The sequence below is a fragment of the Dipodomys ordii genome, unplaced genomic scaffold (assembly GCF_000151885.1).
Source record: "Dipodomys ordii isolate 6190 unplaced genomic scaffold, Dord_2.0 Scaffold89, whole genome shotgun sequence".
Lineage (NCBI taxonomy): Eukaryota > Metazoa > Chordata > Mammalia > Rodentia > Heteromyidae > Dipodomys > Dipodomys ordii.
Window position 1 is genome coordinate 3,479,850 of NW_012267305.1, and position 23,866 is coordinate 3,503,715.

Sequence of the window (23,866 nt, forward strand, 5' to 3'; positions counted from 1 at the left end):
TTCTTTTCATTGATAACTTACTGACAAATGGTAACAGAGCATTTAGGAAAAACTAGATGTTTAAGAAGATGCATGAGTATACTTCCATGATACTCACAATTAAAGAGGCTACTCTGGATAAAAGTTATGGCAACATCACTGAAGAAACCACAAAATGGTGAACACAGGACAAGATGAAAGGACAAGCAACAATCAATCAAACAGAGCTACATGGCAATAAGAAAAACTTTTCTTTCCTACCAAGGGTTCAGAAACCACATGTCAAGTTGGAAGGTGGCAAAAAAATAGGGCTCTATGTGAACACAGCCTTGACCACCTTCTCTCAATAAATATGCACTTTGGAACTCCTTTATCTCCACTGCTATTTTCCCCCTAATGAAATGAATAAGGATGAGGAATTCTGATCTACTTGAGTTGGTATATTAAAATAAAATCCATTTTGTTTCTATGGCAATGGATGGAAGTACTAAATAGTTATCAATGAAAATAAATGTATGGTGATGGAAATTATTGGAGGATTAATAAAAGTAGATAAAATGCACCTTAAGAGACGAAATAGTAAGTTAGGGAAATAGCCTCTGGCAGGAATCTGAAGACAGACAGGAGTTTTAAAGAGTGACAACCAATTAGAATGAAGAAGTTCTATACCCTTTTAAACAGAGATAAACATACATAATGAAAGGAATATGATTAGATATTTATATACTGTCCAGTACTTTACTAATAATATGTTCTATGGAGGAAGCATTGCTTCAATTTACAGCAGCTTTGAAAACGTATAGTAAAACTGAATTACCAGAAGTTCCTTAAAGACATGAAATGCTGTTTAATTTTGAAACACCAGCCATGAATATTGTAATATGATTATGCTTTGTACATTTAATCTTCCAAATTATAAAGAATTAAGACAAGCTGCCCATATTCAATTTTGAAAAAGTACAACTGTCATTTGTAGGTAGTCTTACAAACAGAGCTAGGGAAAGTGACATACCTCCAGTTGCTTACTGGCCTCTTCATTTCTCAGGATCAGCGATAATTTAGTGCGGAGACTCCGAAAGTGCATGTCAATCAGCATATGTGCTCGCTTTGAGGTGACTTCATTGATGGACTAGGTAAGGTAACAACATTAGTCTCAAAGGAAATTGCTCCAAATGAAATAAACCAAAACTAGATGATATAGAAAAACTCACCAAAATGACAAGCTGATAAGTTTCTGGGTCATAAGATACAGAAAAGGCACCAACTGCCTTTTTAAAGTCTTTATGTGCAGATTCTTTAGCACACCTAGAAATTAAAAAACTCATTGTTAAGAGGGGAACTACTTTCCTCTGCAGGCTACCTACCCCAGTTCTTTTTGCTTTAGTGATTACGATAATGTCTCACCCTACTGTTTGGCGCTGGCCTTGGTCTTAGATACTCCTATTTGCACTTCCAGTACAACTAGGTTGATTGTACCACCATGTCTGGCTACTTTGTTAAGAAGGGGCCTTGCCTTTTGCCTCAGCTATTTTTAAAATTTACTTAACCTGGCCTTATTTCTTCTTTTGCAAAGAAAAACAGCTGGCCTCTTGAATGAGAGTAGGGAATACATATGAATGAAAAATGCAACAATTTTATATCCACAATCGTTAGTCGATCTATTCTGTAATATTTCAGTGAGATACAAGATGTCCACATCAGACTTACTACTTTTGGGAATTTAAATCATTTTTTCCCAAAATTCACTGAATATAAATCCCAACTTCTAATATTTTAAAATTTGTATTCTTTTAATTGCATATCATTTCACTTGTATCTCCTCAGCGACTCTCATGTGATAACTTACATTTGCCGTAAGTCTTCTGGTACTTCCAGCTTGATTTTATGAAAAGTATCCTTAGTAGCAGGTTTGTTGGGATTCACAGATCTTAGGCGCTCAATTGTGACAATTTCATTGTATGTAGCATCACAGGCTGCATATTCTATCACATAAAACTGACAAAATAAATAAGTCACTTTTAGCTTTTAAAGCAAAAAGTGAAAAAATTATATACCTGTTTTAAAAATAAATCCTCTAGAGGAAAACAAAACTTTAATTACAATATATGAAATGCACTAATTATACAGTGAAACGTTTTAATAAAATGACTAAAATAAGACATTCAAATAGCAACCTAAACTATAATGTAACCTTAACCAGGTTTATGAAAGGGAAATAGTATAAGGAAAAAAAAAATTAAGCACTTTCTTACCTCACCCTTTATCATCCTCACTTTGGCTAACCACCAACAGCAAGGCTCCTTTTCATTTGCTCTGGAATAAACCTACACAAAAATTACAACATACAATATTTGGTGATTAATGTTAAGTTGGAAATACATAGATTATCAGACACTGAGAAAACTTTCATGAAATTCCTCTAGGTATCCTTTAAACCATGTAACTTTTAAATCATATGCCTTCAATCAAATTGTACCTCTGTCTATGCTTTCTGAGCTAGACAAAGTTACCTAATCAGAAGTTACCTGAGACTGCTTGAGAGTAAGCTCCCTGCTATAAGTAGTTTTTTACATCTTCGTTCTACTTTATGTAATTAATACTCCAAACACAGATGCTTAGGAAAAGCTGCGATTCATACACATAGATATACTTTCCTTAGGTAGTGAGCTATAAAATTTACTGGAATTTACTGACTGGCCTACTGTGTGAATATCAAATGTGTAAGACTGCTGACCAGTCAGCACTAGGGCCTTCATTCCTCCAAATTCCTCTCCATTAAAAAGGACAAATTCACATACACTGTCAGTCTCTGAGTATTGTCTTCCTACTTCATCACACGATTGTGGATCAATTCTAAATTTCTCTGGAGGATACTAGCAAATCAAGGTTGATAGAAAAGTACTGTATATATGCAAAGAGAAATGGAAATACTCAGAAGCACAAAGGAAAATAAGAAAGAGGAGAGGAGAGGAGGGGAGGGTAAGGGAGGGAAAGGGAGGGGAAGAGAGGAGAAGGGAAGGGAGGAGAGGAGAAGAGAGGAGAGGAGAGGAGAGGAGAGGAGAGGAGAGGAAAGGAAAGGAGAGGAGAGGAGGGGAGGGGAGGGGAGGGGAGAAGAGTAAAAGGCTGAAAGCAAGTCAGGTTCTCACTCATTTCCCCTTTACAACCAAAGCTAATGGTTATTCAATAAGGTGACTAAAATGTAGCATAAGTTAAGGAACCTATCTTTCCCTCTTACCTCTATTAGTCTCTCAACTCTTAATCTACTCTAATGGCTGACTCTTAGATACTTTAGTCAGCTCACCACAGAAATTTCAACTTGTCATGTCATGTGATTACATTGAAAAACAAAAGATCTTCTTCTTCATCAAACACTTCCAATATAGTACTTCCAATATAGACAGACTAAAAAATGTGGTCCTTGCCTTCAGAAAGCTCATAATGTCCTGGAGAAGTGGACATTTAAAGTTTTTGAACTACATGCAATGTTTCTATTTCATTAGTATTGCTTTCAAAACAAAACCCAGTTGCTTATAGCTACTCAGTATATTCTTGGTAAGTATATAAAACTTTATTCCATTTCCACTTATAAACTATGGAGAGAACACAGCCCTAGACATATAGAGACATTCCTGACTACATCCTAAAACATTGCAGCCTTGTGTATGGTTACCTGTTTTGATTTTCTTTCTTCATGACTTTCACTTGCTATGACCCTCATGACTAAACTAAGGCAGGAGATTGTCCTGTTTTCCTGTACTTTTAGCACTCAAGAGCAAAAGAGTTTAAGGACTTAGTACCTTTTGTTTTATCTCTATAAAAGTATTCTGCATACAATAAATACTCAAGAAATTTCCACAATGGAAATAAAAGATGAAGCTTAAAATGCAGTGTGTAAAAGGCTAAGAAACTACACAAAACTGTAACGTCAAAACATTTTAAACGTGGATTAATAAAAAAAAATTCCCAATGAATAGGGAATCATGAACACAATGATTTTGATCATGCGTTAAGTCTCTATAGCAACTTTTAGTCAAAGAGCTCCATGGGAGATGAGCATGGTTCAGAGTATGTCCTGTGAAAAAAGGTTTTATTATACGTATAAACTAAAAGGTGTATTTTCAAAAATTATATACCAGGAAGATATTAAGGTTTAAGAAAAAAATACAATAAACTGCCTATATACTCTTAAAAGGATATTACATAGCATCAAAACACTAATAAAACTCAAAGTAGTTTAAACATTGCTAAAGGCAAGGTATAATTAAATATCCGAAGCAAATTAAGTACTTCGCACTCCTTGAATATTTAATAATTTCTTGACAGTGGTAACTCACCTCAACTTCATCACTTTCATTTATATCTTTATTATAACCTACAGGTGGTGGGAATCTCACATCATGGAATGGGATCTGCCTCTCTGGCTGCCAGCTGAAAATAAGCAAACAAAATTTGTTTACCATATTTTTGAAGTTTAATTCAAACAGTGACCATTTTGCAATCAACTTGGATAAGCGCGGAATCCTCCCCCCTTTTTTTTCTGGTTTAGAGAAGCAAATGCTTTCAAACAGCCAGTTGTTGCTGAGTGGAGCACAATGAGAATGTACAGACATTTCAACAGTCTGCATGCAGCATTGCAGCCTTATACTTCCATGGGAAATTCTTCTCTAAACAAACTAGATCAAAATAGTTTTTCAAAATTTTTTATTCCAGTAATTTCAATTTGTAAGAGTTTAAATACAAATTCACAACAGAAAAATACCATAAATACTTAAAATGAAATGGTAGTATCAGCAAATGTTAGTAGTATCATCAACATACTTCTTTTGACTTGCAAAGAACACTGAAAGACATTCCATCAACTGCCAAAACTGTCCTCTGATTCTCAAGCAAAATGGAGCAGTCAGCACATCAACAATTCACAACTCACTTTTACCCCATAAAATTTTAGATCCCACGAGGTGGTCAATTCTTGTCATGGGTAGCCGCTGCTGATCAGTTTGACGCATCGGCATGCACTGGGTTGGTGGGGGTGTCCTAAACCACAGAAACCCAATGGAGACAGCCTACAGTAGTTCAATTAAGTTGCCTGTGTTTTCTATTTTTTAAATTTAAAATGATATGGAGCAACTGTAGAAGACACCAAATCATTCTCTTTGTTGTTGTTTTCATTGGTTGTTGGGCTTGAAAGCTTGGTGCCCAAGGACAGTGCTCCACCACTTTAAGCTACAGCTCCATTTCTGGTTTTCTGATGGTTAATTGGAGATAAAGAGTCTCAAGGCCATTCCAGCCCTGGAGACTTTGAACCACAATCCAGAGATCTCTGCCTCCTGAGTAGTTAGGATTATAGGCCACAGCCCCCAGCACCTGGCAAATTATTCTTTTACACCCACCAAAGATTTAAAATGTAGTAAAAAAACCCAAAACTCTACCAAAGCACTGCAGCATTCAACTGCTGGAGCAGTGACTTATATTATCCATACAGATAGTTGGAGATTCAAGACAAGGAACAAAAGAAGCTGGGACAGTAACTTTTAAAAATATTGCCTGAGTGCTATTCAAATAGCGTATACCTATTTATTTATTCTTTGTCAATGGCTTTCTGTAGTAAAGATGATTTTCTTTTATTTTGGGGGGGGGTCTGGTCATGGGGCCTGAACTCTGGGCCTGGGCGCTGTCCATCAGCTCTTCAGCTCAAGGCTAGTGCTCTACCACTTCAGCCACAGCACCACTTCCAGTTTTCTGATTAGTTTATTGGAGATAAGAGTCTCATGGACTTTCCTGCCTATGCTAGCTTTAAACTGCGATTTTCAGATCTCAGCCTCCTGAATAGCTAGGATTACAGAAGTGAGCCACTGGCGCCTGGCAGCTTATTCCTATTGAGGAATGATAATTTTGTTTGTGCTTTTGCTTTTTAAAGAGCTACTATGTAAGAGCAAAAATAAGTCAGAATTTTTGGAAATCTGAAGGCTGAAATTTGACTAAACCCATCTTGACTTACTATACAAACTTGAAAACTATTTTTAAAATCATCTTTACTGGGGCTAGGAAGGTGGCTCAGTGGTAGAATGCTTGCCTTGCATGCTTAAGGCCCTGGGCTTGATTCCTCAGCACCACATAAGCAAAAAGAAAAAAGCCAGAAGTGGTACTGTGGCTCAAGTGGTAGAGCGCTAGCCTTCAGCTGAAGAGTTGAGGGACAGCGCCCAGGCCCAGAGTTCAGGCCCCACGACCGCCCCCCCACAAAAAAGAAAATCATCTTTACTACAGAAAGCCTTTTAAATATTGAAAAATCAGTGACTTTTAACATGTGACAAATTCACTGATAAATGTGATTTGTAAGGCATATATTAACATAGAATACAAGTTTCTTGATTTGAAAGAAGAAAAACTGACTTTATTTGAATATATAAAGATTAAAAAAATCAAGGAAGTGGTGCTGTGACTCAAGGGGTAAAGCACTGGCCTTGAGCTGAAGAGATGAGGGACAGCGCCCAAGCCCAGAGTTCAAGCCCCACGACTGACCAAAAAACAAAAAACAAAATAAAGTTTCTGAAATATTTACTAAAAAATAATCAAATCTCCTATTCAAAAAGTATGAAATATGATGCTAGAGACCAATGGTTTTCACCTGTAATCCGAGTTACTCAGGAGGCTGAGATTGGAGGATCTAAGGCAGCCCAGGCAAGAATGTCCACAAAACTTTTTTTGGGGGGGGTTAACATTCCAAACATGTATAACCAATGAACATGGCCTAGATTTTTTTATTGGTATTTACTTCAGTAACTTGAATCCACATATATAAGCAGAATATAACCAGAGTTACAAGTAAACACAGATTATACATGCAAATTTCGGTTCACAAAGGTCATATGTGCAGGTACAACTCTTCATGTTTACAAGATGCGATTTTACATTTTTTAAAGTTTGGCCATAACTTTTTTTCTTTTTTTTGTAGGTCGTGGGGCTTGAACTCTGGGCCTGGGTGCTGTCCTTCAGCTCTTCAGCTCAAGGCTAGTACTCTACCACTTGAGCCACAGCGCCACTTATGGCTTTTTCTGATTCTGTGGTGCTGAGGAATCGAACCCAGGGCCTCATACATGCAAGGCAAGCACTGTACCACTGAGTCACCTTCCCAGCCCCACAAAACTCTTATCTCCAATTAACTACTAGAAACCCAGAAGTGAGGCTGTACCTCAAAGTGGTAGAGTAGTAGCCTTGAGCAAAAAAGATCAGGGACAGCACTGAAAACTATGGAGTAGAGTGACAGGTGTTTCTTCATAACTGACACAAAGGGTAAATATCACTGGAATTCTAGCTACTCGGGAGGCTGAGATCTGAGGATAGGAAGATAGTGGTTCAAAGCCAGCCTGGGCAGAAAAGTCCATGAGACTCTTAGCTCCAATTAACCACCAAAAATCCTGAAGTGCAGAAGTGGAGGTGTGACTCAAGTAGAAGAGAAACAGCCTTGGGCAAAAATGATAAAGGACAGCACCTAGATCCTGAGTTCAAGCCACCAGTATCAGCACACAAAAAAACAGAAAGAAAGAAAAAAAAAGAAAGAGTAAACATAATCTCAAGTTCTATGGAGTACTGTTTGTATATATGTTTTCTACTATTATGCTCAAAGTCAATATAGTATCTCACACTTGATGAACACAAAGAAAAAGTGTTGCTAAATTTCAGATTCCTGGGATGACAGCTTGAAAAGAAATGTTTATGCAGATATGGCACAGGAGATAAATAAATTAGGAAGTCAATAGATGGAATACTTTAAAGTTTAGGGTAGAAATCTGAATGAAAACCAAAATGAACTAATGTGATAAAGCAATGTATTAACTAGACACATGTAGAGAGAAAATGACTGTTTGCTTAATAGTTGAGATTACAGATAGGAGAAACGAGAAGCCTGGCAAATAAAGATAACTCTTTTTTGTTATAGGAAACAGTGTTTGCTTACTGTACAGAGCAAATAGATAGAGTGTAATTAGAAGAAAAAAAGTACTCTCCAAATTATGAAAGATTCCTGTACTAGAGGTGTGATGCTTTTCTGCTTACTGTACAACCACAGACACTTGAAATAGGTAAAAGGTAAATTGGATTTTTGGCTTTCTGTACTCGGAGAAGAGTAATTATTCAAATTTATATCCTGAACTAACATTATTAGCCTAGAAGGGCTGAATATTCTCAATCAATTTACTCTGCCCTTCTCAATGTGTTTCAGCACGCAGGGATACTACTTTGTCCCTCTGTAGGCTAAAAGACTGAATGTGATTCCACCCTAATTACGAAACTTTCTAGATGCTGAAATGCAAGCTTGCTCTTAAAGAGCTTTAGACGCAAGATATTTTTGCTTATTGCTCATTATGTCTGGTTCACATTTGTTAGCAGATTTACTGAGATACATTTCAAAAGCCATACAACTCACTCATTTAAAATTACATTTCAGGGCTGGGAAGGTGGCTCAGTGGTAGAGCGCTTGCCTTGCATGCATGAGGCCCTGGGTTTGATTCCTCAGCACCACATAAGCAAAACAAGAAAAAAGCCGGAAGTGGCGCTGTGGCTCAAATGGTAGAGCACTAGCCTTGAGCTGAGGAGCTGCGGGACAGTGCCCAGGCCCAGAGTTCAGGCCCCATGACCAGACCCCCCCACAAAAAAATAAAATAAAATAAAATTACATTTCAATGGTTTCTAGTGTGTGTGTTCAGAGATACCATCAATTTTAACTAGTGAACTTTAGAACGTTTTCATCCTCAGAATGATGTCTTAGCTAAGGCTTCTCTCCTCAATGCCTGAAGAAGTACAAAGGAACTACTAATCCAGAGTCTGTCTACAGATTTCTAGCCTGCCTTTAACATACTATTAGTTTTCTTGGTACCTAAAAGCCCAAAAATTTTCACTCATAATCATCAGAGTTCAGCAAAATCCTGAGATCATGGCCATACCTACATTATGGCCAAAGATTTTACATGTGCTTTAGTATTTTGAATGGCTACTTTATTAATACTCTACACATGTAATCAATAGATTTGGGTTGCCCAATAAAATGACAAGATCTACACCATTGACATTTTTATACAATTCACATTCCTAGATGTCTAAATATTTTTATTTTATGATCTAACAAAAGAAAGCTGAAAAGATGCTGTTGTAACAGATTGTAAATATATTAAGTATAAAAATAAGCTAATGGGTAAATACTATTGTTTCTGATAAAATATACTAGATAACTAAAGCTATCATTAAGATTTAATGAAATGAAAGACACATACATCTTTGATGAAAAATTGCCATGAATTTTCAACTTTCCAAAAAAAAAACGCAACATTCAAACTTTCAATTACTAATACAGAAAAATATGGTTTCCATATTCACAGGCAAGGAGATAAAAAGATTAGATATAGGTCCATCTTGAACCATTCTATAAGAAGAATATCCTATTATACACCCCAACCTCTAAAGATACTAGTTGAAGTAGTCACTCCATTGTCTAATTTTTTAATTGTTTAATAGTCTTCAGTAAATTTTGGTCAGTAATAGGAAAAACACTCAAACTAGACTTGAATTAATTTTTAGACACTGAGGAGCAGAAACAGGAATTGAACAAATTTTTAGTGATCCTAAACATCAAAATTACGTGTTAACATACTTACTTGTTTTCAAATGCGACTGTTATTGAATCTTCATGGACATCCTTTACAAATGCCTGTAAGAAAAGCACAAAAAATTAACTTTTAGATATAAGGACCATTTTCAGTTAAATTTTAGAGGTAATGCCAGATGCAGGTAGCTCACGCCTGTAATTCTGACTACTCAGGATGCTGAGATCTGAGGATCGCGGTTCAAAGCCAGCCTGGGCAGGAACAATCATGAGACTCTTATCTGCAATTGAGCACCAGAAAACTGGAATTGGTACTGTGGTTCCAATGGAAGAATGCTAGCGTTGAGCTGAAAAGCTGAGGGACAGTGCTCAGGCCCAGAGTTCAAGCCACACGACCGACAAAATTAAAAAAAAAAAATTAGAGGTAGTAAACAGTCTATGTTTCAGACTAAAAAGGAACTTTGATTGAAAGTCAGTATCTAAGGTTTGTTCACTCATCATTGTTCACTCATCATGTCTATACTGTCATATACTGTATGCTAGGCCATAGGAATACAGTTAAAACAACAAGCAAGGAAAAATTGTGAGACTAGCATGTCAAAGAGAAACAAGTATATTGAAGATTACAATGCAGTGGTAATAGTTGGAGGTTTCATTTTAGGCTACAAATATTAAAAACTAAGAAACCTGTTACAGAACCATATGTCAGTATAGATTTGTGATAACTTTTCCATAAATGCAGTTCCTTCTATCCTGTTGTCTTTTCCCTCTTTTCACCTAGCTATTTACTATTGTACTTAAACTTTAAGATTTCAGTTCAGATGTCATTTTCTATAGAAATATCCAGAAGAACAAGCAGGTTAAACACTATCCTCTGCATTCTTGTGGAATCCTGTTCTTATTCATATATTTATTACATTTTCTCCTTTGCCAATAAGCTTCCTGAGGGTAGTTTAACCATATCATTTTATTCAGTTATCTTCCAGAGTACTTAGTATCATATACAATGAACAGTTAAGTGTCCTGTTACCCTGGAGAAAAGGCCCGTGTGAGTGGCAGTAGTTGGATGAAGGAAGATATATTGAAGGTGAGATTTCCCTTAACCTTAAAGGGTAAGGTGGAATTGGCCAAACTAAAGGACATGGAGAACAATGGTGGAGAAAGTGAGGTATTCCACCAAGGTGAGAAGCGTCCAGAAGAGAACTTAAGACTGAGAAGCAGCTTAGAATATGACAGAGATAAACCTTTTGTCATTAAGGAAACCAAGACAAATCAAATGGCACAAGAGTAGTGTTTTCAACAAATGCTGTGGGAATAGTTGCACATTCACATGCAAAACATTAAACTGACATTTATCTCATACCATACAAGAATCAACAAAATGCACTGGAATCCTAAATAAATATAACAGATATAAAATTCTTAGAAAATATAGTAGGTCCTCACAATTTTGGATACATGTTACTGGAAAATAATGAATTGGGATTAAGAATCATCTTTGACTTCTGTAGCTTCAGCAATTGGCACAATTTCTATTATTATGGGTATAGAATAAGTGTTTTAAGCAAGCAAATGTTTGAGTGCAAAAGGATTATTTGATTGTTTGCTTTTGGGCAGTACTGGTTGTAAACGCAGAGCCTTGTATTTGCTAGGTGAAGACTCTATCAAGTGAATCACAGTTGTTCCTTTTTTTTGCATAAGGTACCTTTTCAGACAAGGTCTTTGGCTGGAAAATAGAACCTTGGATCACAATAGCTAGGATAACAAGTATATACCTCTTACAAATTGTCTGCCAGAGTAGCCTTGAACCACAATTTTCCTGATTTCCATCTTCCAAGGAATTAGGATTACAGGCGTAAACCACTACAGTCACTGCGAAAAGATCTTTTAAAGACTCTCAAATATCTAGTTACAGCATATGAATCAAATATTAAATAACTGCTTTAAAAATTGTAGAAGCTAAGGCAGGGCTCTGGGAAAAACAGTTAATATGGAAACAACTTGAACAGAAACATCAAGCTCCATCAATTATGCTTGAATGAAAAAAAAGTTATACTAGAAGAAAAACTTGTCTGGAAAGAAATATACTATGGTTAAAATATTAAATGTTTCCCACAAGGCACCTGGTAGTAGTACTATTGCAGGAGGTGCTAGAAACTTAAGTTGGTGGGGACTAGCCAGAGAAGTAGGTCACTGGTGGTGTGTCCTTGGGGGCTAATACCTTGTCTGTGGCCATTTCCTGTCTCCCTTTCTTGCTGGCTCCCATGAGGTAAGAAACTTTGTTCAGCCACAAGCTCTTGCTGGCATGTTCTGCTTCATCACAGGCCCACAGCAATGGAGTAAGCCAGCCATGGAATAAAACCTTTGAAACCACGAATCAAAATAAAATGTCCTCCTTTTAAGTCATTCTCTGGCATTATTTGTCAAAGCAAAGAAAAACCTAACACACAGAAAACTGGTACCACTGAAGTTGGGGTTTTTGCGTTTTATGTGATTCAGAAGTCTTTTGAACTGGTCTGGGATAAGAATTTAGGAAAGGCTGGAGATACAGACTAGAAAAGTCCTAGAACGCTGTAAGCAGAGCTTAATGGGTGATTGTAGTGTGAGCTCAGAGAAACAGAAAGCGAATAGGAATGAATGCAAATAATGAAATCCAGTTTCATGAGGTTTCATATAGGAAGGAGGAACTGGGAACTGAGAGGTTATTTACCTTATATCCTGGCTAAGAATTTGTCTACATTTTGTTCCTGCCCTAAGACCTTGTAGGGGCTGATCATGGAAATTTCAAGGCACTCTGACAGCTGGCATGAGTACTGATGGCTGCTTTTAGCAGGTTCGTAATGTGAATTGGGAGCAAATAGCAGAGGAGAAAGATTTTTTAAAAAGGACAATACTTAAAGTTGAGGCTAGGGGACCAGGCATAGTGCCTAGGTCACACATGTGCCCTGGCTACTCAGGGGAATGGAGACAAGAGGACAGCAATTCAACTAGCCTGGGAAAAGTTAGTGAGAACATATCTTAGAAACCAACTAAAAAAGACTACAGTGTGGCTCAAGAGATAAAGAGTTTTTACCTAACAAATACAAGGCCCTGAAAAGAAAATTAAGGCTAAACACAGCTTGGGAAATTAGTACCAATGAAAAGAGGCCAAGTCACCAGGCATGGTGGCTGACGCCTGTAATCCTAGGTTCTTGTGAGGCTGAGATTGAGCATGTCACAATTTGAAGCCAGCACAGTTAAATACTGCCTGAGTTTCAGTCTCAACCAAAAGAAAAGCTGCCAGTCATCTCAACTGCCATAGGGAGCATAAATAGGAGGACTGAGGTACAGGTAGATCTGAACCAAAAGCAAGATTAAAAACAATCCAAGCAAAAAGAGATGGAAACATGGCTTTGATGCCTGCCCAGCAAGTGCAAGGCCCTGAGTTCAAAACTCTAGCACCAGGGCTGAGAGTGGGTGTCTCAAGTAATAAGAGCACTTTACTAACAAGCAAAGCTCTGAGTTCTAACCCGAGTACCACAAAATAATTATTTTTAAAAGGAAGCCAAGTACTCTGTACTGAGACCATTGAAAAGATGACTTGTAAACTCTTTTGTAATGAAGCAAGCTTCACAAGCCTTTCCCTTGAGAAGAGAGCAAGTACAGGGGATCCTGTTCACACATCACCCAACTATTTTTCCTCAGGATTCATTTCAACATCCTCAGTCACCTAGACACTCATAGGCTGCTTCAATGGTCACCCAAATAGGCATAGCTACCACTGGAGACGGTAACAGACTTTGGTATGGTCCATGTGATGCTGGTATTGCAAGCATGCAAAATGCAAGAGTTGGGTAATGGAGGCTTCTACTCAGATTTCAAAGAAAAGCACTGACAGCCCAGCAGGCAAGGTGAGGCAGGGTTGGAATACCTTCAGGGACCATCTGAGGGTGGTGCATGAAACTGTGTGAGTAAAACTGGTGATGCAATGGAGAGCTCAGGACAGTGAAGATTCAAAATATAGGGAATGACCAGGAGGGAAAGCTACAGACAGGAAAACAAACAAGGCCAGAGAGAGATTATGGGGACTGCAGCTGTCTTCAAACTCTTAGGTACTAACAACACATCATGTGCCCTAGATACTGGACATGGAGCTAATGGACTTAATGCTGTCCTTCAGTCTTGCTTTGGTTGCAACCCCTTGTATGCTTCCATTCTTCCCTTTTGGTTTAGAAATGTTTACACTCTGTGCCACTGTATCACTGATAGATTGATTTTGACTGAAATGGGTTTCAAACTCAGTGCCTCATGCTTGCTAGGAAGAAGCTATAACACTTGAACCATGTTCCCAGACTTGTTCCAGGTTTCTGAAACTAGGCCTCTACACATTGTAGCCAAGACTGCTGTCAAATTTGCTTCCCTCTGTCTCGATTCTCTGAGTACTACCATGCCCAGCATAAAATACAATTGAAAAAACAAATACAACTGAGTTGGTACTAAAAAAATAATCACATTTTTACATTTCTGAGTATTTACTCAATATAACATTGGTTAAAGCAATGACTTAGCCAAACACAAGTTATTTCACAGATCCTTTTAATGAACAGTATTCCATCCTCGAGAGAACACGTCTTCAACCAGTGGTATAATTTTCTTTGATTTTACATAGGCTTATGCTGACAGTTTGCCTTGAGCTTGGAGGAAAGTTTTTAAACAACGTTGGAACTGCTAGCCCTCTGGGAGATTAAACACATTTTAGAGATGGACATGAATCTCTTGGTTTCAGGGACCAAACATTATGCTTAAATATGAAATGTGTCCCAAAGGCTCATTAGTTGAACTTGATCCCCAGTTAGTGGTGCTTCTTATAGGAGGGGCTAGAAATTTAGTTGGTGGGGTCTAGCTAGAGGAAATAAGTAGGTCATTGGGGGCATAACCTGGGGGCTATACCTATCTTTGGTCACCTCCTGTGACCCTCCCTTCCTCCATTTCCCTCTCTCTCCTCCTCACCCCTCCCTCTATGCTTTCTGGCTGTGGTTAAGGTAAGCAACTTTGCTCAGCCACACACAGGCCAACATCAATGGAGCAGGCTAACCATGAACTGGAATTGTAAACCAATATAAATCTTTCTAACTTTTAGGCTGTTCTCTTAGAATTTACCATAGATACACACAAAAAAAACTGCATGAATGATTACAGTGGACCATAATGGCATTCATGTGTTCTGGTATACCTAAGGTGGCGAAATTACTATTTTTAAGCTAATTATGTGTTTATATCCTTATAGTTCCTGGCTTAAAAAGAAGTTCACGCTTTCTGTCTATCATTCTGATCTTATTTTTACACAGCTATATTTAAATTATCAACATTTTTCTCCAGCATACTTAAGAGCTCTACTTTATACTGACCATGTTGTTTTGGAATACACTAGATTTCATAAAGTTACATACCTCCAGTGCTTTAAGGGGTTCTTTGCTTTACTATTATTTCAACAAAAAGGAGCCTGATTTTGAATTAAAAATTGTAGGAATTGGTCACTTGGGCTCTTAGGCTTAAAAGATGATGTAAGATTATAGAGAAAAGGAAAAAAAATCCTTTACCCTCATTTCTCCCTTGTTTTTACATAACAGCTAATGATCTACTTTTGGGCGCAGTAGGCTCATGCCCATAATCCTAGCTACTCATGAGGCTGAGATCTGAGGATCACAGTTCAAAGCCAGCCCATTTGTGAGATTCTTACCTCCATTTAACCACCAGAAAACCAGAAGTGGTGCTATGGCTCAAGTGGTAGAGTTGAAGAGCTCAGGAACAGTGCCCAGGCCCAGAGTTCAAGCCCCAACAACAAAAAAGACTACTGATTAAAATTAAAGTACCCTATTGGGTGACTGATCCCTTATTTACCAATAAAGGCTACTGCTTCTGCCTTAAACTTTGTCTGATGTCTAACTTTATATTTGCATGTCTCAACAGTAAATTAGCCATTTAGTGTGTATAGTATGAAGAAAATGTTAAGGTCACAGAACTCTGTTAGAGCTGGATAAGAACTATTCCAAATAAAACAAGTATCTTTCAAATACTGATATATTTTTCTCTAAATCTCTGCTGTCTGCTATGTGTGGCTATGTACATTAAAATTAAAGTTAGTCCCTGTTCACTCTTTCTGCATTTTGAGTGCTGAACAACCATATATGCATCCGTGGCTATTGTGGCAGATAGTACGGATTTAAAATATTTGCAAATGTTGGAGACTTTTTGGATACACCATAAAAGCACTCTAAAATTCAGCCTTAGACTCATGACTTTGCTATATTCTTATTTTTTCCCACTTGCCCAGTTTAATCATATTCATCCACATTTGCCTATTTTCTAATATCAAATATTCCCTCAAAGGAGGAAAATCTGTAAGTGTTGTGACTATTAAAAAATGCTTTCACCAGCTCTGAATGCAGTTCTGGATATGGAATGTCAGAAATGGTTTGAGTAATCATCACAGCCCAACAGGACTGATGCCTTTGAGTTAATGAGGCTTATCTGTATATAGATATTTGCATGATTGTTTCAAAATCAGTCATTTTAGTCACTGTTTGCATTTTAAGTGAATATGAAAGACATGCAATACCTCTGGCTGCTGCATTAATAAATATCTACTTATCAGTTGCCTCTGGCCTCTACACCAAGGACAAATACACTCTGAGTATTACAGCCCTTTACTAAAACATCAAAGAGTGCATATCTTCTTATATATCACCACATTTTTTTCAATAACCCTCCTTTGTCCGTCTTTGATGATTGTTATACCTTCATTCTCTAGCTGCCTCTCTAGTGCTATCATCCCACATATCAACTTGGAAAAATATGTATTTCTGTGATCTTTACCAGCCAAGTATTAGTGGAGAGAAAACATACTATTGAAAGGCTGCAAAGACATTACTGAATGGATGTTACCAAGACAGCTTCACTGAATTGGATAAGAGGTCATGCTCTTACTGGACTCCAAGAACTTAAGATGTTAAATTTTGCTGTTAATCAAACCTAGGATCAAAATTTTGGTTCTACCCCGCTAAGAGCTGTGGGAGTCTCCAAGAAGTAATCTCAGGACCTTGGATTCCTCAGTTGCAATTAAGAAAGTGGAACACTCTCCTAAAGCCGTTGTAATGAAATTACATACAAAGGTGATTTTAAATAAATGATCAAAGTGGAGAGGAGCTATTTCACATAAGCTGCAGAACCATAAATATTTTTGCATTTAGTAAAGTAAAACTAAATCCCAATTTAAAAAAATACTTTCTAAAAAAGAGGCTTTAGCCAGATGCTGGTGGCTCACACCTGTAATCCTAGCTGCCTAGGAGGCTGAGATCTGCAGATTATGTCAGGCTGGGCAGGAAAGTCCTTGAGACTCTTATCTCCAATTAACTACCCCAAATTCAGGAGTGGAGCTGTGTTTCAAAAACCAGTAGAGTGCTAGCCTTGAGAAAAAAAACAGTTCACAGGTAGCATGCAGGCCTTGAGTTCTAGTCCAGCAACAAACTAAAAAAAGAGGCTTTGGTCAGATACTAGTTGCTTACACCTGTAATCCTGGCTACTCAGGAGACTGAGAACTGAAGCTAGAGCAGACCAATCTTATCTCCCATTAACCAGCAAAAAGCTGGAAGCAGAGGTGAGGCTCAACTGGTAGATTCTCACCCTGAGAGGAAAGGAAAATGAGTGTGTGAGGCCCTGAGTTCGGGCAAAAAAAGGACGGGGGCTTCTAATGGAACTATGAGACACCTAAGACCAAGAGGTCTAAAGGGTATGACAAAAAACTGAAGTTCTTCAAAGAAGGTCTGTTCACTCAGGAGTGCTGTTTTCCTGAATAGTCACTCCTAATCATGACATAATCCATTTCTGATGATGTGTGTCAAGGATTAAACTGTAAAATTAGGAAGGAAAAGAAAAAGATATTTCCAGCAACTCAGATACTAGAGGTTATTTAGACTCTAGGAAGGAAAAAAAAAAGGTGCTAAAAATCTTTGCAAGAAAGGTGATAAAATAGTTAAAACACACATTTTTCACCAGAGGAAATAAAAAAAATAAAGTGATTATGAAATCCTTAATTTCCTGGTAACTGAGTCAAGGAGGAAATCACAAATTAATATTTACAAAAGTATGTAAGGATTGGAACTTCGTAATTCAACCACCGAGACTGATGCAAGATAGACAGAAAATACATCCCTATTTAGGTGAATCTTACTCTATTATACCTCACACCTTCTTAGTTCAGTAAACTACTTTAAAAATAAAAAGTCATTGGTCACAAGACAGTTTATTGTGTACAGGTTTAAATATAAGCCCCTAGCCACGACTGAGCACAATTACATCATCAGCAGATTTCTACCAATAATTACAAAATATATAGTGCTATAATTCTCCCAAGAGAAAGCTTACAGCATTGTAAAACATCCCTACTACAGATAAGAAATACAGACATTTATAAAACAGTAAATTCATACCCAAGGCTTTACATAATTACCCACTTTCTCTCCCTTTTAATGAGTTTAGCACTATGTAAGAAAATAAATAATATAGTAAAAATACAATAAATCTTACCAACAGTCCTAACCACATGTCCAAAGCACATGTCCAAAATATTTGACTTCATGAGGGCAATTACGATAAATTAAGTAAAATGTAATTTTATGCTCACTCTGATCATAGTGCTAACTAGGCCATTCATTTTCCTTGTGTGTATATACAATAATCTTTGAATACTTCAGTTTTCATGATCTTCTTGTGTAATGTAACTAAAGCAAATGTCCCAGCAGTTCAGAGGTTTCTAACTTTACCTTTCCTTAAGAATTCATATGAACCCACTATATAACCCCTGTTTTCACTGTACTTGGTGTTGGTATAATTTGTGGAGGGCAAGGGAAAACCTAAATTGTTTAAATAGGGATACAGGTGGACCCATTGCAACAATGAGATGTATGAGACGTTATGTCGAGAAACGAGAAACGAACTTTACAACTTTTGTGGGGGGCGGTGGTGGTGGAGGGAGGGAAGATGGAAAGCGATGGGAAGGAGAAACAAAGGAGGAGGCAACAATGCTTGATAAGAAATTTATCTTACATGTAATTGTAACCCCTCTGTATGGTATTTTCACAATAAAAAAAAAAAGAATTCCTATGAAGAGCTGTAGTAATACCTATCAAGGTACAAGGATTAATTTAAAAAAGGAAACTGACAAACTATCTTATGATATCTTTTCGTAGAAAGATGAATAAAGATGTCAATGAAGCTTATAAAGTTCATCAAATGTGCATAAACTTAAAATTCGTATTTTCAGATGCAAACATTCAAATATTTTAACCAAAAGCAAAAAATGGTAACCCAATAACTATGGTTATGTGTAACTAAGGCAGTGTTACAATTTCAATAAAATTGGAGACGAGGCAGGAAATCAAATCCAGTTGATTTCTTCAAGCTAGGATTTATCATTTTAGAAAGTAAAATGGCTGACTTCAAGTTCCAGGTCTGAACCTTTAGAATCTACACTTACTAGTTTTTTTGGTCTAACTTTCCCAAGCATCTACATCCTTATCAAAAAATATGGAAACAATGGTATTTCAGAACTGTGGGGAGAGGGGAGAAAAATTGCAGTAAAGCACCTAGTATAGGATGCCTGATACCTTTCAAGCACTCAACACCTATTATCACCTATTGTCACAGTCCCATAGTGGGGAATTTTGCATTTAATTATTAATTTGGAGGTTATCAACATACTTGAGTATTGAATTGAAAAATGTATATTTCAAAAGAGGAAAAACAATATATCGTCAAAGATACCAAATGATAAAAAGGAGAGATAGTTTTATAGCACAAAATGTGGTACACTTGTCACCTTTTCAAAGTACAGAAAAATAACTTTATGCAAACTTTTCTGGACGTACTTTAGAGAAAACATTGATTCTAGTTTCTGAACACTTAATGAAGCTTGCAAATTTTTAAAATTATATCATATGCAAATTTTATTTGCAGTAAAACTGACTTTTTTTGTACTGGTAAAGTGGCTTAAACTCAAGAGCCTTAAGTTCTGGCTTGGCTTGTTTGCTCACTGCTGACACACTACTACTTGCATGTTTCCAGCCCACCATTTTGCTAATTATTTTCACAGAATCTCATGGACTTTTTTGCCTGTGATGGATTCAAACTGAGAGCCTCTGAATGTGAACCTGAGTAGCTAGGGTTAAAGGCTTGAGCCACTGGGCACTCAGCTAGTCATACTGATTTCCAGTAGAAAACATAGATAAAATGAGATATTAGGCCTCTATTATGTTCAATGTTTTCCTCCTACTAGATGCTAGTGGTTCACATATTTCATGCTATCTTATCAGGAGGCAGAGATCTGAGAATTGAGGTTCAAAGTCAGCAGAAGCCCCAGAGAAGTAGCAAAAAAACAAAAAAAATCCCAAAAATCCTAGAATGGAGGTGTTTGTTGCTCAAGTGACTAAGTTGCAGCAGTGAGAAAAAAACAAACAAACAAGAGAGCACAAGGCCAGAGTTCAAGCCCAAGCACAGGCACACACACAAAATTTCCTCTTGCTTGTGCATTTTATATTGTCACTAAGTATCTATTTTTGGGTAGTAAGTACCTGAAGTAACTTCTTACCTGTTTTCAGATACTAGGCTTAAAAAAGTTTTATTAGTCAGGTGTGGTGGCTCATGCCAGTAATCCTAGCTACTCAGGAGGCTGAAATCTGAGGATCGTGGATACAAGCCAGGACAAGCAGGAAAATCCCAGACTGTTATATCTAATTAACTACGGAAAACCAGGAGTTATGGTTCAAGTGATAGCATGCCAGCCTTGAGCAGAAGAAGCTAACTAAGGGTAAGCACCCAGTCCCTGAGTTCAAGCCCCAGTACTGGCACACAAAAAAGTTATATTTAATTATAATCGCAAAAAATTGCCAATTAGCACAATTATACCACACAACAATGCATTAGCTATTAGCCACTAGATTGAGAAAATAAGAATATTTTGTCTCATGTCTTCAACATATAATTTATCTATCTTTAGCAATTTTTATACTAGTACACAAACATATGAATCTTAGAATCACAAAAATTCTACATCTAAAGTGGAGTTAATTCATTAATATCCTTAGTACATCAAAACTTCTGTCCAGAGAAAACTATACTTAGTGAAGATGACTAGAATAAAGATCTTATTTCATCATTATTTATAGGCAATGCTTTGTACAACATGTTTGGGGATATAAATCTTAAATAACATACCTGCAGGGCTCAATAAGTAGTACATGTGAATAACTATTTTTCTAAGTTAAAGAAATACCAAAACTAAAAGTAGTGGCTCCAGTGTTTAAAAACTTAAGAGTTTTTAATCATAAACACAAAAACGAAAAAAAAGAGAAGTGTTACAACCTTACCCCTTTGGTTTCTTGGTCCTGTTATCCTGACTCTTGAGCTGTACCTATTTTTTAGAGAAAGAATCAAACCATTTCTACCACATATTCCAAATAGTTTATACAGCAAATATGGATACCATGCTCAGGAGAGATAGAGAACTGGCCTTTGGAGTTAGGTAGTTTTATAAACATGAGACAAATCAAAGTGTGAACTTAATTATACTAAAACTTTTGACTTGTTTCATTTGCAAAAGTATTTCTATCAATTTGTTCAACCAAGTTCCCTTTTTTCTATATAAATGTAGTACTCATAAATTGTTCACAGAAGTAGCAATGTGGCTCCAGTGGCAGAGCGCTCACCTTGAGCTGAAGAGCTGAGGGACAGCATCCAGGCCCAAAGTTCAAGCCCAAACCGACAAAAAAAAATATATGTATATTGTTCATTTTGTACCAGTTTACGTCTCATCTTTCCTCAGCATTCTAGCAGAGAGACAACTTAATTTACTTCTTTTTTGTTTTTATAACTCATAGCAATGCTATAGGTCATACAAAAGTAGAAAGTCTTCATTAAAATTCTTCTATCAATAAAGATACTTGAGGGCTGGGAAGGTGGCTCAGCGGTAGAGTGCTTGCCTTGCATGCATGAGGCCCTGGGTTCGATTCCTCAGCACCACATAAGCAAATAGAAAAAAGCCGGAAGTGGCACTGTGGCTCAAGTGGTAGAGCGCTAGCCTTGAGCTGAAGAGCTGAGGGACAGCGCCCAGGCCCAGAGTTCAGGCCCCACAACCGGACCCAAAAACAAACAAACAAATAAAGATACTTGAAATTTTCTTTAAAAACCAACCTTAATTAAACATAACAATTCCTCTGCATACTACATACTAAAGGACAATTCATTAATTTTCAGTCACCTTCAAATTTAGCAAGTTGGTTAAAAAAACACAAGCACAAAAAAGGAGGGAGAAAGGAGTAGTAGAAAAAAAGGGTGGGCATTTCTTATATTCCATACAGTTTGCAAGCTAATAAATCCTTCAAGATCAGGATACATAACTTGCCTTCTACCATGAGGTAACTTCATTCAAACAGTGGCCTCCAGTGTAGGGTAATATCACAGGTCAATTAAAATACTGCCTAGATATTGTGGCACAAATTTATAGGGAGTAAAACTATGGGTCTAGGTATAGGACAGTGGTTTTGTGTAAATGCACTAAAATACAGTGCCATTAAAACTTGGCTAAAGAACACTAACAAAGAACTTTTAAGTTGGAAGGATTAAGAAACATGTTAGGTTATTATTTTATACCTACTTTTACAACAAAACGTTTTATATTTTTTCTGAAAGCCTTGAATTATACTTTGTATTAAAACGCTAAATAATAAAATGTTGTATGTTGGTAAACACATTATATGAAAGTTCACTTCATACAATAGGTCAATGAACCCTATTTGGAATGTTCAAGTTATTAAACATTAAATTATAAAAGTTGTGTTGGACAACAGTATCAGCTATTTTGCATGTTTTTTCCACATGTACCTTCTGTTGCTAAAACACTTTAGTGAGGTAGGATATTAGTTACAGAGGTCAGAGATACTCAAGAGGAAAGGGAAAAATCAGATTGTTAGGTCAACAGTAAACTAGTACCAACAAACACACCAGTGCTGCATCCCAATATTTCAATCTTCGTTTGCAAAGACATTAGCTGATGTTCAATGACGTAACTAAAAACACAGTACATGTATAAATGGCTATTTAAAAGCTCTAGCATAGCGTCCACCGTAACACGTTTAAAATCGAAGAGAATCTAGTGAAGTTTTGAGCACATAAATATTTCCAAACACTCCCTAGTAAAATTCCCTAGTAGTCACATACTCCCCGTTAATTTCCTGAAGTTCTCTGGCATATATTCCGGTCTTCGAGAACTTAAAAGACAAAAGAATTACTTGAAGTGGCAGAGTTGCTGACGATTTTTTAGACGCGGAAGCATGTGTATTCCTGAGCCGACCCTCATTTATCAAAGGGGCAAGGGGCCGGCGAGATCGCCGGTGGCTAACTTCTTTGAGGCATCTTCTCAGATATGGTTGGGTCTTCCTGAAACTTTTGCATCTAAAATCTCCCCTGACATTCACAAAGAGAGCCCCACTAAAAAGCCAGTTGCTATTGTGATAGGTGCTCACTACCGCTTCTTACTACTCTTTTTCGACACCCCCCCCTTCCTCACCCAAGATCAGGGAAGCTCTTGGAAGTCCCAATTCTGGAACAGAACACTGGAGTCCGTACAGACCTGAAGCCCTCTGGGCGAACGCGGTCCGGCTGCTGCGCCTTCCGCTCCCGCACAACTCCCCGCAAGGCAGGCCCCAAGCCCGCGGCGGCAGGAGGATTCTTAGGCAAAGGGGGGTGGGGGGGGATGCGCCTTCGCCTTTACTTAGCGCCCATTCCGCCCTTCTCGCCGGGATCTGGTACCTGCCGCCGGTTCTTGCCCATGCCCGCTCTCCCCCGCGGGGCTTGGCGGCGGAAGGGACCCGGTGGTGCCCGTTCCCTTCTCATTCCGCCCATGGCCGGGGCCTCTACATGGGAGCCTGAGCGGAGTTCCAGGGGCTTCCTATAGGCCCCAAGTCCGGTCCTTCCCTCCCAAATCACAGCCTGCCCGGCATGTCCCGGCCAGCGGGCGCGGCGCCGGTGAAAGGGGCCCCGGGCCTGCCTCCCACCGACCCCGAGAAGACAAGGGAAGGGAGCGAGGGGGAACATGGGGCCTGCCCTGCAGCCAAGTACCTTATAGAAAGCGCCATTGGAGCCCCGCACTTCCACCACCAGCTCCTCCATCTTCTCGTCAGCCCTGCTCACGCCGGGAGCCCGCCCCCGAGAGGTGGGCTGTGGGCGCTCGAGGCCCTGCCGCTGTCGCTGCCGCTGCCG

At 38.0% G+C, this 23,866-nt stretch overlaps 1 protein-coding gene across 4 annotated transcripts in view; it reads right to left on the bottom strand.

Moving 5' to 3' along the window:
- Positions 1–23,860, bottom strand: part of Fmr1 (fragile X mental retardation 1) — a 41,726-nt gene extending 17,866 nt beyond the window's left edge. For all 4 annotated transcript variants that reach the window (XM_013025971.1, XM_013025969.1, XM_013025968.1 and 1 more), the window contains exons 1-7: positions 23,726–23,860; positions 9,627–9,679; positions 4,314–4,407; positions 2,232–2,303; positions 1,826–1,974; positions 1,191–1,284; positions 992–1,108 (exon numbers count right to left, since the gene is read on the bottom strand). In XM_013025971.1, the coding sequence (XP_012881425.1) occupies positions 992–1,108; positions 1,191–1,284; positions 1,826–1,974; positions 2,232–2,303; positions 4,314–4,407; positions 9,627–9,679; positions 23,726–23,776 (630 nt within the window). In that variant the 5' untranslated portion in view covers positions 23,777–23,860. The remainder of the gene's footprint in view (positions 1–991; positions 1,109–1,190; positions 1,285–1,825; positions 1,975–2,231; positions 2,304–4,313; positions 4,408–9,626; positions 9,680–23,725) is intronic.
- Positions 23,861–23,866: the final 6 nt, after the last annotated feature.